The 14634-nt window shown below is 35.0% G+C and overlaps 1 protein-coding gene across 1 annotated transcript in view; it reads right to left on the bottom strand.

Moving 5' to 3' along the window:
• Positions 1-14634, bottom strand: part of ABCA12 (ATP binding cassette subfamily A member 12) — a 183908-nt gene that overhangs the window by 95326 nt on the left and 73948 nt on the right. The window contains exons 6-8 of the mRNA XM_062201848.1: positions 12303-12488; positions 10291-10469; positions 4481-4593 (exon numbers count right to left, since the gene is read on the bottom strand). Coding sequence (XP_062057832.1) covers positions 4481-4593; positions 10291-10469; positions 12303-12488 — 478 coding nt within the window. The remainder of the gene's footprint in view (positions 1-4480; positions 4594-10290; positions 10470-12302; positions 12489-14634) is intronic.

Here is a 14634-nt window from a genome sequence, read left to right on the forward strand (position 1 = left end):
CCAGTCCTGGCTCTTACGGCCTTTTGGGAAATGAACTAGCAAATGGAAGATCTTTATCTCTCTCTCTCTCTCCTTCATTCTCTCCCTCCCTTACTCTCTAAACCTCCACCTCTCAAATAAATAAATCTTTTTAAAAAATCCAGATGGTTAAGCACATGGATTTCTAACAAATCCTTTCTTTTTGCATCAAATCAATATATTATTTTACCCTATAACTTGTATGCATACCCGACAAATACTATATAAAAATTGACTACTACATTATTTGTCAATCTAATGCAGCCAATTTCAGTCTTATGGGTCACTGGATTTTTCTTTCCTTCATTTGTTTAGAATGTAGTTTTAGGGAGCTTCTGCCATCTCTATTTCCTGTCTTTCAAAAGTACCTACCGATCTCCACTGAATGCAGCCATGAATGCAAACTGGATAATGTTAGCAGAATTGTTCTGTGTGATCTCAAATAACATAAATGTGCAGAGTGTAGTAGGCAATTAGTAAGTTGAGCTTAATGGAAACCATATATGAAGATCTAATTCAACATTGTGAGTCATCTCTAAGTTAAATAGGTCACTGACTCAGCTAGCTGCATTAGGCTGTGTCATAAAATGTGTGCAACAGCATTCACATAAAAAATTGAAAATGAATGTGCTTTAAATGGCCACTGCACAAATAAAACACATAAAACCAAAGCTTTCATTCAGCTCCTTTATGGAAATGGTATTACTTGTTTCAGTCTTCCCTTCAGACACTAGTCATTCCTTTTAAATAAGTTAGTATGTTTCAGTGCTGTCATTTTTAATTTTGGCCTAATCACTTTCAATGGAATATTTTACCACCAGCTTTAATAGCTCTTCTGTTGTCACTAGTTAGTGCTTCCCTAAAACTTTTCCTAAAAAATTATGTCATCACCCACTTTTCTGTTGCTGATTATTTATTTTATTTTGGTTAATATGTGCATTAAATAGATTATGCTAGAATTAAACACCTCCTTGTATACCTTCTGTATCAGTCATATTTATATGTTTTTTGTACAGCCCCTGGTAACTGTCAGAACTGATTTTTCAGTTTTCCAAGTCAGGAGAATAAAGTTTTCTATACTCTGCTCAAAGTGGCTGAAAATTACTTCAGTGAGTTAAAGGGTCAAGCATGAAGATGCTTAGAATAAATAAAGCTAATTAATAAGAGAAACGCCTGTTACTTATTGGTATCCATACATAGAATAACCAAGAATAGAAATCTACTGAGATTTGTGCTATTATAATGTCAAAGTGTATAAAACTGTTTTTCCAAGATCAAATCATTGCCCATTTTGAAATCCTATGGGATGCTGAGTGAGTTAATTGGCATCTGTATACTCTATGGCTATGCAGTTTCTCTTTTTCATTAAGCTATTAAAATGAGTGACTAATAGAAAATTAACTGTATATTATCAATGATAGACTTGACACTGAAGTTAAATAGGGACTTTTCCCTCTAGGCACTGAGGACTATAAAGTATTTTGGAAGAAATGTTTGTAATAAGCATCCCTTAATGGAAAGGAAAATGTTACAGACTTTTAAAAAAGTGAGATTTCATTTCTTTTTTATTTGTAGGATTAGGCACCTTTAAAAATGGTTCCCACAGACATCTAGTACACAGATAACCTTTTTCATCAGTAGGACTGATTTATACTTAAAAATGTAATTTCATGTAATTTGCCATTTGCAAAAGAGCAAATACTAATGAGTCACAGGGCCAATCTCTACTCCCAAAAGTCAGTATTTATAAGTGGAAATACTAGAGCTTATTAGCTTTGTAGCAGCAACCCTAACTGGGGCAGAGCTAAGAATTGGATACCTTAAGACAGAAAATTAGGAGACAACCTTCTCTCCAAGTGCTGATTACGAGCTTCAAATTTTTGTCATTGCCAAGGAAGCACCTGAAGCAACCTTGGGGTGTGTTGAAAATGGGTTGGATCAGAAATAGGAAAAATGGGGTGGGGACGCTTGAAGAAATTAGAGTGTGACTCCTTTATTAATAAGGATTTTAAAAAATCAGTGTAGAGAAGACAAGGGGTAGTTATGAAAAAATCTATTGTGTGCAAAGGAGTGTGAGCAGCATGAGGAGGCAGCTTCCTGCAGTGGCTGAAATGGGGAGCTGATCTGAAGCTGAACAGTTACTTGCGCATTCCAGTGAGGTGCCTTGGAATCGAATACATATGTGACCTAGAGAAAAAAATGTGAGGAGGTTCCCTAGAGAAAAGTATGAGGGACTGGCATTGGGGTAGGGAGATTCAGGTTCTAATCTCTGTTTGACCACTTGATAGATGTGTAACATAGGCAAAGTGCTCAGCCTCATATGCCTCTGTGTCTTTGTCTGCAAAATGGGATAATAACTGTATCTTGTGATGTTATTTTAATGTCAGCTAAAGATAATTTATGATAATAAATTTTAAGATAATAAATAACTTAACCCATCTTGAATGCTAGTCATTAATTCCATAATTATAGATATAAGAATATTCTAGACTAGAAATTAGTGTCAAATGGTATGTTGGATTCTCAACTCTTCAAAACTTCCACAAACCTCCTATTCATGTGAATTTAATATAATAAAGCACTAAGCATGACACACCAAGTACTCATTATTTTCTTTATTTAAAAAAAGTAGTTTGAGACCTGCAAATTATCTTAACCCTGTCATAAACTTGAGAAGGCCCAAGCAACTCTATTATAAGATGCTATCCCACTCCAGCTTAACAGATATAAAAGCAGCGAAGGAAGTATGTTCAATTCAAAAACATAGCTAATCACTTTGAAGATTAAGCACAAGTGGCCTGGACAATGCAGCAGGTATCTGTACTTGGGGGACAGAGACTCCCATACTTTTAAAGTAGAATCACTTCCTCGGTTATCAGTGGCAGTTTGAATTCCCTAAAGGATTTCTGGAAATATCTTGGAGGACATTTTAAAAGCTACAAAATTCCTTGTCATCTTGACCATATGATAACATGTTTTAATACTTGTGAAAGTTATTAGTATATTCACGGACATAAGACATGGCCATTATTAAATACTGAAAAGTGAGGTTTTTGTTCACCAGAAAACTGGCTTTTGTTGCCTAGTTAATAAGAAGCACTGCTTACTTCCCTGGCTTCTAAGACATTGAAGAGCTTTTGTCCTTTATTTAAAAAAATAACTTTTCCATTTCATACTTACTATAAGGTACATATCTGAAGATAAAAAAGAAAAGAATAGGAAGAAAAAATAAATTTCTCAAATCTTTAAATGCAAATATAAAAAAATTACCTGCTGGTGACATAATTAGCATTTGTTAGTGCACTGTCTGGTATTCAGCCTTGATTTTTTTTTAAAGGTTAAACCTGCTTTTCTAATGTTCATCAAGACCATTAAATTTAGCAATAATCAATCTTGAAAGCTAGTCATTAATTCCATAATTATAGATATAAGAATGTTCTGGACTAGAAATTGGTATCAAACAGTATAATGGACTCTCTAGTGGGAATTCTTCAAAGCTTCCACAAACCTCCTATTCATATGAAAATTGATATTTTAAGAAAATACAATGAACAATTAGCTTTTGAACAGATACCCTAGTTGTATGCTTATTTTGTAACCCAAAAGCAAGAGTCTATGTACTTAAAAGCTGACAAACTCAATTGAGAAAGCATAATTCTAAATTAAGTCAAGGGTTGTAAATGTTAATCAAATGTTTTACTTGGGAAACAGGGATTTACTCCTTATATACCAAAACCTGCGTCTAGATGCATGGGTATGCGCATATGTGTGTTTCCACAAGTGATAGATAATAATATTCTACATAACCAAAGGTGACATTTTAACATCATAATTTTATTATTTGAAATATCTTTTTAAAAAATATTAGGCATCTTTGTGGGTACAATATATTTTAATGCTTTTATACAAAGTATAAGGATCAATCAGGGTAGCAGCATTAAAGGTGGCATTGTCCAACTCAGAAGCCATGTGCTCTACTTTATCTCTCAAGGTAACAGTGGATTTATATTGAAATATTCATGTTCTTAGGGCCATTATACATTTTCAAGATGGGGTGGTTGAGGAGTGTTATTTTTTTTATTCAGAAGGACAAAAGTTGGGAAATCAGGCCAAACAAAACAAAACAAAACAAAACAAAAACTACAACTCCTTTCATGCATTTGTTTGAAAAATCGTGGTGGAAGTCTATTTGTTGAAATTTACTCCCTGATATTTATTTTCCATACCTAGTGTAAACAAATTTTAAAAGCTAAGAGAGATCATTTTTACTAAGTGAAAACTCTTTTCTGCCATTTCTCTTTTCCTCTCCACCTTGATTAACAAGAAATTCATATTTATTTGTAGCATATATCCCCACACTAATAACATCATCTACATGTGATAAACTCAGTGGCACGCTGCTTTGTATTCCTAATGCGCTTTGTGACACTGAATTTAACACAGTAAGATGGAAATAGAATACCTTGAGCTGGGGAGTCCAGAGTGTACAGCAGATGTTTAACAGACTTCTGGACGGTTCTGAAGCCGTCATTAGTTTCAGCACGTGGGTAAACCTTCTGCACCATCAGCAGCACCCTAACAAGTAGAAAAACAATTTACACCAGATTGTGTTTGGGGGTTTACAGACAAAAACAAAAGGTTATTCAAGGAGAAAATAGCTACAGTATAGAAAAATTATTCTTATAGCATAAAGGACAAGATGCTGCTTTTGTAATTTAATTACTTGTTTGTCTGTTCATGCACAAAATCCCAAGAGAATGTTCATGAACCAGAACAGAGAAGTTTTTGTTCCGTGGATTCTGAAGCCTCAAAGGCCTTGAAATAAGGGAGCAAACTTTTTTTTTTTTTGGCTGTTAAGACTTAAGAGTGTTTAGGAAATGCAACTTTCAATGAAAAGATACCTCTTTTTAAAGAATAAAGGAATTCAATATTACAAATTATTTTCATTAAAAATCATGCTCATATAAAGGAGTCAGTTTCAGTTATAGCTAATATTTAAGCATTTGAAGAGAATTTATCTTATGCTAAACAAACAGTAATGTTGTTGAGAAAAAATGGAGCTTGTGCCTTAATTAAAGATATCTATCCATCCTCTAAGTGGCCCGTGGGCTCTACTCCAGAGGTAGCTCAAAGTTAATATCCATACTAATTGGCACTGTCTTCCTATGATTTTTATGTTACCAATCAGATGGTGTAGTCTACACTGGGCATGGACAATCAGCAAATTCACTTATGCTGGAGTTCATTCTATATTTCCCAAAAGCAATTAATTACTTAGGAAATGACTTTTTATCCCCTTATAGTCATTAGCACATTTTAAAAGAAATATTGCTATTGTATAAGCATGTCTTAATTTCATAAATACTGTGATTTATACCAACAATCAAGGCTGAGTCAATGTTCTAATTAACTTGAGTAGTAACTAGAACAATTTGCTATTGTGAAGTTAAATGCAATATGAATGGCCTAATAGTTTTCCCCTATCAAGTATCCTAGTAAGCTAAAAGCTTACTCCATGAATATATAAAGTACATGTGTATACTTCCATGGTATTCTATGATATTAACTCTTTAAGATCTAGATTAGGATCATTTTAATTTTAGCCCCCTATATATGAATAAAAGTGGTTTAGAGAGCTCAATTTTGAGAACCCTATGGGTAGTCACTATTTTAATGTAAGGTTCACAAGTACACAGAGATGTGTGTGTAGGTTTATATAAACCTATATAAATATGTGTATGCATATTTTCCTAATGATTTCATGGAGTCAATTTTACTGACTTGGTTTAAAAACAGCTTGGAAAACTAAAGTTCAAAGAAGTTAAGAAACTTGCTCAGAGTTACTCAGTTAGGAATAAATAGTGCTGTGGTCACATTTCAAAATGTGTGTTTTCTGCACTGCACGTGTTGCCTCTGGCACAGACACTCTGTCCACAATGGGATAGGAAGAGGAAGTCAGAACGTTTCTGCACAGAGCCTGCAGGCATTGTTAACTTACTACCCCAGTTGTGTTGCCAACATTTAGCCATAGAGGCAGGGTGGTATTTTTTTATTTTTGCTTGTTTGCACAACAGTTGATAACACAGACACACTTACTTCTGGCCCAAGAATCTTCTGCTTACCAGAACTTTAGGTTGTTTCTGGTACATCATGGAGACCATGGTTGTTTCTGGTAAACTACAGAGACCAGTTAAGCATTCTTAGGTTACAGATCTTGGCCAGCCTTTTCCCAGAGTGGTCATATGCCTACCTCACCTGATCTTTTGTCCCAAAGTGACATGTTCAAAGACTGAACCCTTGACAACCTCATCAACACTATAGGCATTATTGTTCTTCATATGGTAATAAAATGTCAGCAGACTTAATTTCTCTTTTTCTAACACAAAAAATAATAGCTAACCCTCATCCTTTTTTTAATTATTTTTTTTGACAGGCAGAGTGGACAGTGAGGGAGAGAGACAGAGAGAAAGGTCTTCCTTTTTGCTGCTGGTTCACTCTCCAATGGCCGCTGCGGCTGGAGCGCTGCGGCCGGCGCACCGCGCTGATCCGAAGCCAGGAGCCAGGTGCTTCTCCTGGTCTCCCATGCGGGTGCAGGGCCCAAGCACTTGGGCCATCCTCCACTGCACTCCCTGGCCACATCAGAGAGCTGGCCTGGACTTTGAATCAACATATATTTATTTTACTTCATAGATGTTTTCTCTGCTCTTTATCATGTAAAAATGAAAATTATTGAAAACAAGTTGCTTTCTGAGATAATGTTTTGCAGAATGAGCTTTCATTATTTCTATCTCAGTCAAGCCTTTTCCTCAAGACAGGTGAAATTCACATGTATTCTTTCATATATCCTTTTTGACTTCTGATATCATTCATTTCTATTCATTTCTGTTGTAACCTTAATATTACATTATCTGATGTTGATATGTAGTATAATTATAGCTGATGCTTACAAAACAAGTTGTTAGAAGAAATGGAAATTTCTACAGGGTACACTTGTAGTCCTTACTAGTTCAACAAAGTGTAAGATGAGCATGTAAGACCATTTATTTGGTGATCGAATAAGGTCATCTGTAAGGAAATTGTGGCTATTGATGATACTGTCAGCTACTATGACCATAAAGAAGGAGGAGAAAGAGAAAGGGAAGAAGGAGGAGGAAGGAGAGGGAGAGTGGGAAGAGGGAAGATGAGGGGAGGAGGAAAATCTGACCTTGACTGTTTACAGCCCTTGTCTCTACTGTTGAGAAATAGTGTTTTTTAATACTATTTTTGGAATTCTTTACTTAGTGTAGGGTTAATCTTATGAGTATAAAGTAAACTGAAAATGATTCTTTGTAAAAATTAAGAGCAGGAATAGGATTAAGATGGCAGAGAATGGATGGAGCTTGCTGCTTGAGTCTAGGAGAAGATAATTTTAAAAAGTGGAAAGAATGCAGTCTCAGGGAAGAGTTACAGAGGAAACTCGACATAAATTGAAGGAACACAGTGGATGAAGTCGTGCACAACGTAGGACCCCACCAGCTGAGAGCCTCTGCACCAGTGTTGGAGAGCAAGGTGAGACCAGACTGTAGTAGCCTAAGCCACTGGTGAAAAAGAGCAGGCACCATTTTGGACATTTTTGACAGAGAGCAGGTGCCAGCTCGAGGCTGCATGCAGCAACTAGCCAAGCAGAGACTCCTGAGTCTGGTGGGAAGAACAGACAGGGGGCTGGGTGCTTGTGACTGTGGGAGGCTTGTGTGCTTGAACGATGAAAACATTGAGGCTTTGTGGGAGGACTCAGGGTGTGGCTGGGATGAGAGAAACACCAGAGTACTTTCAGAGGATATCCAATTAGACTCACAGCAGACTTCTCATCAAAAACCCTACAGGCTAGGAGAGAATGCCAAGTCTTAAGAGAAAAAAAAACTGTCAGACCAGAATACTCTGCAAAGCTCTCATTTATGAATGAAGGTGAAATAAAGATCTCCCATGACAAAGAGAAAATGGAAGAATTTGTCACCACCCATTCAGCACAGCAGAAGATGCCTTAAGGATGTGCTGCACACAGAAACACATAAATATAGTCATCACTGTGAAAGAAGGTAAAGAAAGGAAATCTCCCAGTAGAAGCACTTAGGAAATCCAAAGTAAAAAATAGGAACATTTATGGAAAAATGGTAGCTCAAAATCGTTACTTATCAATAGTCAACTTGAACGTAAATGGCCTCAACTCCACATTTAAAAGGCACAGATTGGCTGAATGGATTAAAAAACAAAACCCATATATTTGCTGCCTACAAGAAACACATCTCACCAACAAAGATACACACAGACTGAAAGCGAAAGGATGGAAAAAGATATTCCATACCAACAGAAACCAAAAAAAAAAAAAAAAAAAAGAGCTGGTGTAGCCATCCTAATATCAGACAAAATAGACTTTAACACAAAACTGTTAAAAGAGACAAAGAAGGACATTATGTAATGATTAAGGGATCAATTCAACAGGAAGAGATAACTATTATAAATGTATATGCACCTAATTACCAGGCACCAGGCTATTTAAAACAAATGTTAAGATATGTAAAAAGAGACATAGACTCCAATACAATAGCAATGAGGGATTTCAATACCCCAGCAATGGGCAGAATAACCATACAGAAAATCAACAAGGAAACAGCAGAGTTAATTGATATTATAGACCAAATGAACCTAACAGATATTTGCAAAACTTTTCATCCTACAGTTGCAGAATATACATTCTTCTCACATGTGCATGGAACCTTATCTAGAATTGAACAAATGCTAGGCCACAAAATAAGTCTCAGCAAATTCAAAGAAATCGAAAGCATACCATGCATCTTTTCAGACCACAATGTAATCAATGTGCTGGAAATCAGCAACTCAGGAATCTCTACAACATATGCAAACACATGGAGACTGAACAACATGCTCCTGAATGAACAGTGAGTCAATCAAAAGAGAAATAAAAAAATTTATGGAAACAAATGAAGATGACAATACAACATATCAAAACTTATGGGATACAGCAAAAGTAATGTTAGGAGGGAAGCTTGTAGCAATTGGTGCCTACATCAAGAAATTGGAAAGGCACCGAATTAATGAGCTCTCAATGCATCTCAAGGATCTAGAAAAACAACAGCAAACCAAACCAGAAATTAGTAGGATGAAAGATATAATAAAATTAAAGAAGAAATCAACAAAATTGAAATAAAAAACAATATAACAAAGAACCTAAAAGGAAACCTGCAGAAGTGAAACTGACACTATGAGAAGCAATGACTTGATCAGCCCTTGTCCTGACTGTCAAGGAATCAATAGTTTCTTTAGGGGAAAAAGATTAAGAGCAAGAATAGGAGAGAGAGAGGAGGAAGAAGGTTGGGAGGGAGGGTAGGATGGGAAATATCACTATGTTCATAAATGTGTATATATGAAATACATGAAACTTGTGTACCTTAAGTAAAATTTAAAAAAAAAAAGCTTCAGAAGTCACAGCCTGTTTTCAGTCATTCCTCTGTTTCTCCACACTTTCATTAACAAGAGAGCCACATGTATTCATAGCATATGTCCCCACCTAATAATAATATCCTTCATACATAGTAATTCCATTTGTACTCTGCTTTACATTTCTAATGGGCTTTGTGACACTGAATGTAATGCCCTGAAATGCAAATGTAATAGCTTGAGCTTGGGAGTGTAAATCCTTTTAAGGAATTTCTCTGGCAAAATTTTTAAGTCTTTGTGACATTTGTGCCAAACAAAGCCAATCCAATATGTGGGCTTAGAAAGATCATTTGTAAGTTGGCTGCACATGAGAGAGGCCAGTCCCCTAGAGATGGCTGTGTGCAAAACTTTAGATAGCAGGATGCTTTATTATTGGATGACATGAACCAAAATCCATTGAGATATTTTATTCTTAGGCAGCTTCAATGCTAGATGCACAAAGCTCTCAGACTGTACAGCTGCACCACGACTGCAGTCTACCATTGGCCTAGCTGTCCTCCTCATTCTCAGAAGCTCTGAAACACCAACTATTGACACAACTGGTAGAATTACTGCTCATCTTTACTTTCTCATGCTTCCTTAACACTGATGACCATAGTGTGTGTTGCCTCTGCTGAACTGATATACTCAGCTTCATTGCTAGAATCTATAATAAAGTGTTCATACATTATTTGCTCTGTATTTAAATTATCTATAACAGTAAATCTCTCAGGTAAATTTTTAAACAAAGACTTTCTTGTGCACAATAATGTTCCATTTAATTCTTACATTTCTTACCCATTTGCCTTTCGAAGAACATCAAACAGATTGCTTAGCGATGTTTCATTCTGAAACACATTTGGAAAACTAGAGAGGAGCTGCCACACAGCTGTCTGCTCCTGCACTTGTGAGAAGAGGGACAGCACTCGGGCTATTTCCTGGAACACAAGCTTCTGATTGTTGGGGTCACTTGATATCTTACAAAATAAAACCACAAAGAGAACAAAGTGAGATTGTAGCATTTGTAATCACTCGGCTTACTCTCTGAAAGCATCAACAATCTCACTTTTCCCATAAGCATAAGTTCTTACAGATCTTCACTCATTTTGAAGCCATCTTTTGCTTGGATAAACTGTAACCATTTTCTAATGTTCTAAAAAATTACTAGATTTATTCCCTACAGCTCCAAAAATAGGCATATTTATAGTTTGGCTAACAAAGCTAAGTTTACATGAAATATTTTGGAAACTAAAATTAATTTTGTAAAATAAAAAAGTAGTTTTTGAGTGAGGTTTTTCTTTTTTCTTAGGACATAGTTTAGGAGTTATAGACATATCTTCCTTATATTTATTACTATACCTTATTTTATTTGGTTAGAGAATATTTAAAACACACATAAACACATATAAAATGAACTGACAGACATAAAAATGGTATAGATATATTTATTCTGATAAATATAAACTTCAAAAGTTCAAGAAAATAGAGTTAAAAGACAAGTTGGTACAAAGAAACTTGACATCCATGCATAGTTTTTTTTAATACACACTTGTCATGAGCTGTAAGACTCCTCATACATATTCATGAAAATATTTTCATTAGAATTACACATACTTAGTGCAATAAAATATTTCCAGATTTCCAAATCCCAGATTTCTATTGCAAACCCAGGAACTTCAGTTATGAAGATTTCTAGTAAGGGAAATTATGCAGTTATTATACCCTTTGTTATGCAGAAACAAATAAACAAAAACCATGACTTTGGTCTTGCTCTGAATCATAGGATCCAGCTAGTACTTTTAGACATTTTTCTTCACTATACTCCCAACCAAAGCAATTTTCTTAATAAGTTCATCCATTCTAGCATGGATGAGCTTCGGTCTGCTTCGGTTCAATGACTTTCCATCTAAGAATGTGATTTTCAAGAATGTATTTTTGACCACACATTCTACTCTACATGACTGCCAATTTTTTTTTTTAAGAAGGGACTTTAAGTGCCCTACATTGCATTGGTGTTATTATAACATTGTCTTTAATCCAGTTCATGTGGAAAATCCAAATTCCTGAAGGGTATTTTAAGCATTCTGTTCTTAAAAATAATTACTTAAAATAAAATTCAGTGAATCAAAGGGGAAATATTAGAAGCAGATGTTTCATTTTTCCCCATCTATAAAATTTTAAAATAATTCTAAATATTTTTGTGGTCTTTCATTTATGTGGTGTTTTATTAAATATAGGTTACTGGTGTCATGTTTTCACCATTGTCATTTAAGAATAACATATACAAATGACCACTAACATTCCATAAAAGAATGTTCTTAGTTCTAATCTAGTGTATAACATGTTTGGGAAAGAGTATTTTGTTTCATTAAAATTCAGCTTTCTAATTAATTTTGAAGTCAGAGAAAGAAAAAGAAATTATCCATTACTCTAACTCCCAATACTTATGTGGCTCTCATAGTGTAATTTTTAAACTTGCATTACATCCTGAGGACCTCAGAGAAAGCAATCAGTCTTCGTTCACTATGGAGCAAAGACATATTTCATCTACAAAGACGTCCCTACATTAACCAAAACGCAATTGTTTGGTTTCAGGCTTGCACATTTAAATGATAAGTGGACATTACTTAATATTAAGCATAGTACACACATGTCTATGTGAGAAACACGTAAAAGGGGAGCAATTATTCCAGTTGGCATATTCCAGTGCACATGGACTTACTCTTTGACTCTTGTGGATCCCAGAATGAAAGAGTTCACCTCTTCTAGAGTTTATGAGACCCTGATCATATTAAGAGTTCTACACTCACCTGAGAGAACTGTTTATTTAGTTCTTGAAGAGAAGACTCTAGAAGGGTCATGTTGGAAAAGCAAAATTTGTTAAAAACATTTTTTCCCACAGTGATCCAAGAGAAGTCATAATCCTTATTGTATCCTGGATTGTCCTCACACAGTTCTTTTCGTATGTCCTCTGAAGTTGAATTTTGCTTTAATAGCTAAAACAAATGTGAGAAGATTGGATAATGATGTTAGTAAATACAGGTGTTAAAATACCTTAGTCTTCAAAGAAATTGACCTATCTTCACGATAACTGCTTTAAGGTGCCATATTATAGCAACTGTTTAAAAAATGAAATACATTGAGCTTTCCAGGACACATTGAAGATATCATGTTTACATGTGATAAATTCTTGTTGTTTTGATTTAAATTATTTGCAGATGATTTTTTGTTTGAACTCATTTCCTATGTCTCTGACTAGAAAATCTAAACGCATCAGGATTTTTTCAGACAAAAATTTTCATGCATGAAAATCTTTACTTATCCTGAGCACTGGGCAACAGAAAGTCAGGTGTCCTGATTCTTTGTTTGGCAACTGGCTATGACCATCAGAAAAGTCCTAGAAGAAGGAGTATCCTGGACTATTAGGATTAGTGGGATTTATTTCCAGAAGTGGACAATCATGGATTATGTTTCATTATCAAAGTAGTTCCATTTAAGTCTTAAGCAGAGAAGGAAAAAACACATGTAAAGTATATAATATATATATATTTGCTTATATACATAAGCAATAATTGGAAATCGTTTTAATAATGGATGCTAATCTCATTTATCTCAGAGTTGACACCTGTAATCGAAGCAGTACTATTTTCACCTTTAATACTGATCATATTCATCATCATTCAGTTGTTAGGTATTTACAGAGTTCATTATATTTAACTGTAATACTTAAGAGGTCCTTCCTATTAATTCCTTCAGCCCTGTAAATGAGGACCAACTTCATCCTCCCCTTAAGCATGTGTCAGACAATCTACACCATGTCTTTCAGCCACTCCTAAATGTAATGGAATAAGACAGGATGCACTTATCTAGGATGCACTATAAGTGCTAGGTCTTATAGTTATTCATCCATATCTCTAACATAACACATAAACTCATCCCAAAATGATTTCTTGAATCATTCTTACAAGGGTTGCAGAAAGTAGTAAAAAGAAAGAGGAATCGGAGAGATTGCTGACATAGGTATCAATATGTCATCCTAATCTTTACATCCCTTCTTTGCTCCAACTACTCTAAAAATATATCCATGTACATAAATTTGTTTTTGGCTTATCTTCCCTGGTTATGTGGCTCTCTGCTGCTTCACAAAGTTCTGAAATGTAATTCCACATGAGAAAGAAAGCAGGGAAATTTCAATACAATCAAGTGGTATTTTTCAGAATTATATTGCTGTTCTAGATACTAAAGAACTTATCTGATCCAATGCAAGGCTGTCTTCTGGGAATAACACGAAAGACATAGATTGAATGGAATGACTTTGCATATCCACCTGCTTGGAGAAGGCTTTATTGTTCTTAACTTGGATGTTATTTAAGAGGGTGATCAGATGACAAAAAAATTCATTGTTCTGTGCATTTACATGTATTTCTTGGTATGTATAGTGTATTTTAATAAAATATTAAAAAAAAACCAGGAAAAAAGAATGGAATTAACTAGTCATACTGGGAGACTTTCCATGCTGGACAGTACTTAAGAGACCTCAATTATTATATACATTATGCTTCCAATGTGTAGACTGTACTGAGTGGGAAAATCTTACATTCCTGCCAGCACTAGAGACAGAGGTGCATTGATGAATATAGTGGCCTTCACTGGCATCATTTTTGTGTTACTCTGTTCACATAACTTAGTTTATTGAGATGCCTTAGTTGTACAGAGCATTAATTCAAGGATAACTAACAAATATTAAGCAGCAATGGTTACTGTTATTGGAATGTGAATAAAGGTCAGAGACATGTTTCATGGTTTATATGAAAAAACTGACAAATATGTGAGACCTAAATGTATTATTTAAAATTCTTGTGTGTGCACATGCATGGATGTGTGTGAGTGTGTGTGTGTTTGAGAAAGACACACAGGGAGAGCAAGGGGAGGGTAGAGAAAGAGAAGAAAGAGTACATAAAGCAGGATTCAAATATCATTGAGGGGCAACCAAAGAACTGAAATATGTGCTAAATCTGTTCTCTATATTAATAAAACATTTGAAAAAAAAACCCTTAAATGTATGATGACTGTATAAATGACAATAAGGAGAAGTAGAAACCCTATTTAACCGAAGAATGCCTGTTCTGCCCTAAAAACATT

This window comes from Lepus europaeus, chromosome 1 (assembly GCF_033115175.1).
Source record: "Lepus europaeus isolate LE1 chromosome 1, mLepTim1.pri, whole genome shotgun sequence".
Lineage (NCBI taxonomy): Eukaryota > Metazoa > Chordata > Mammalia > Lagomorpha > Leporidae > Lepus > Lepus europaeus.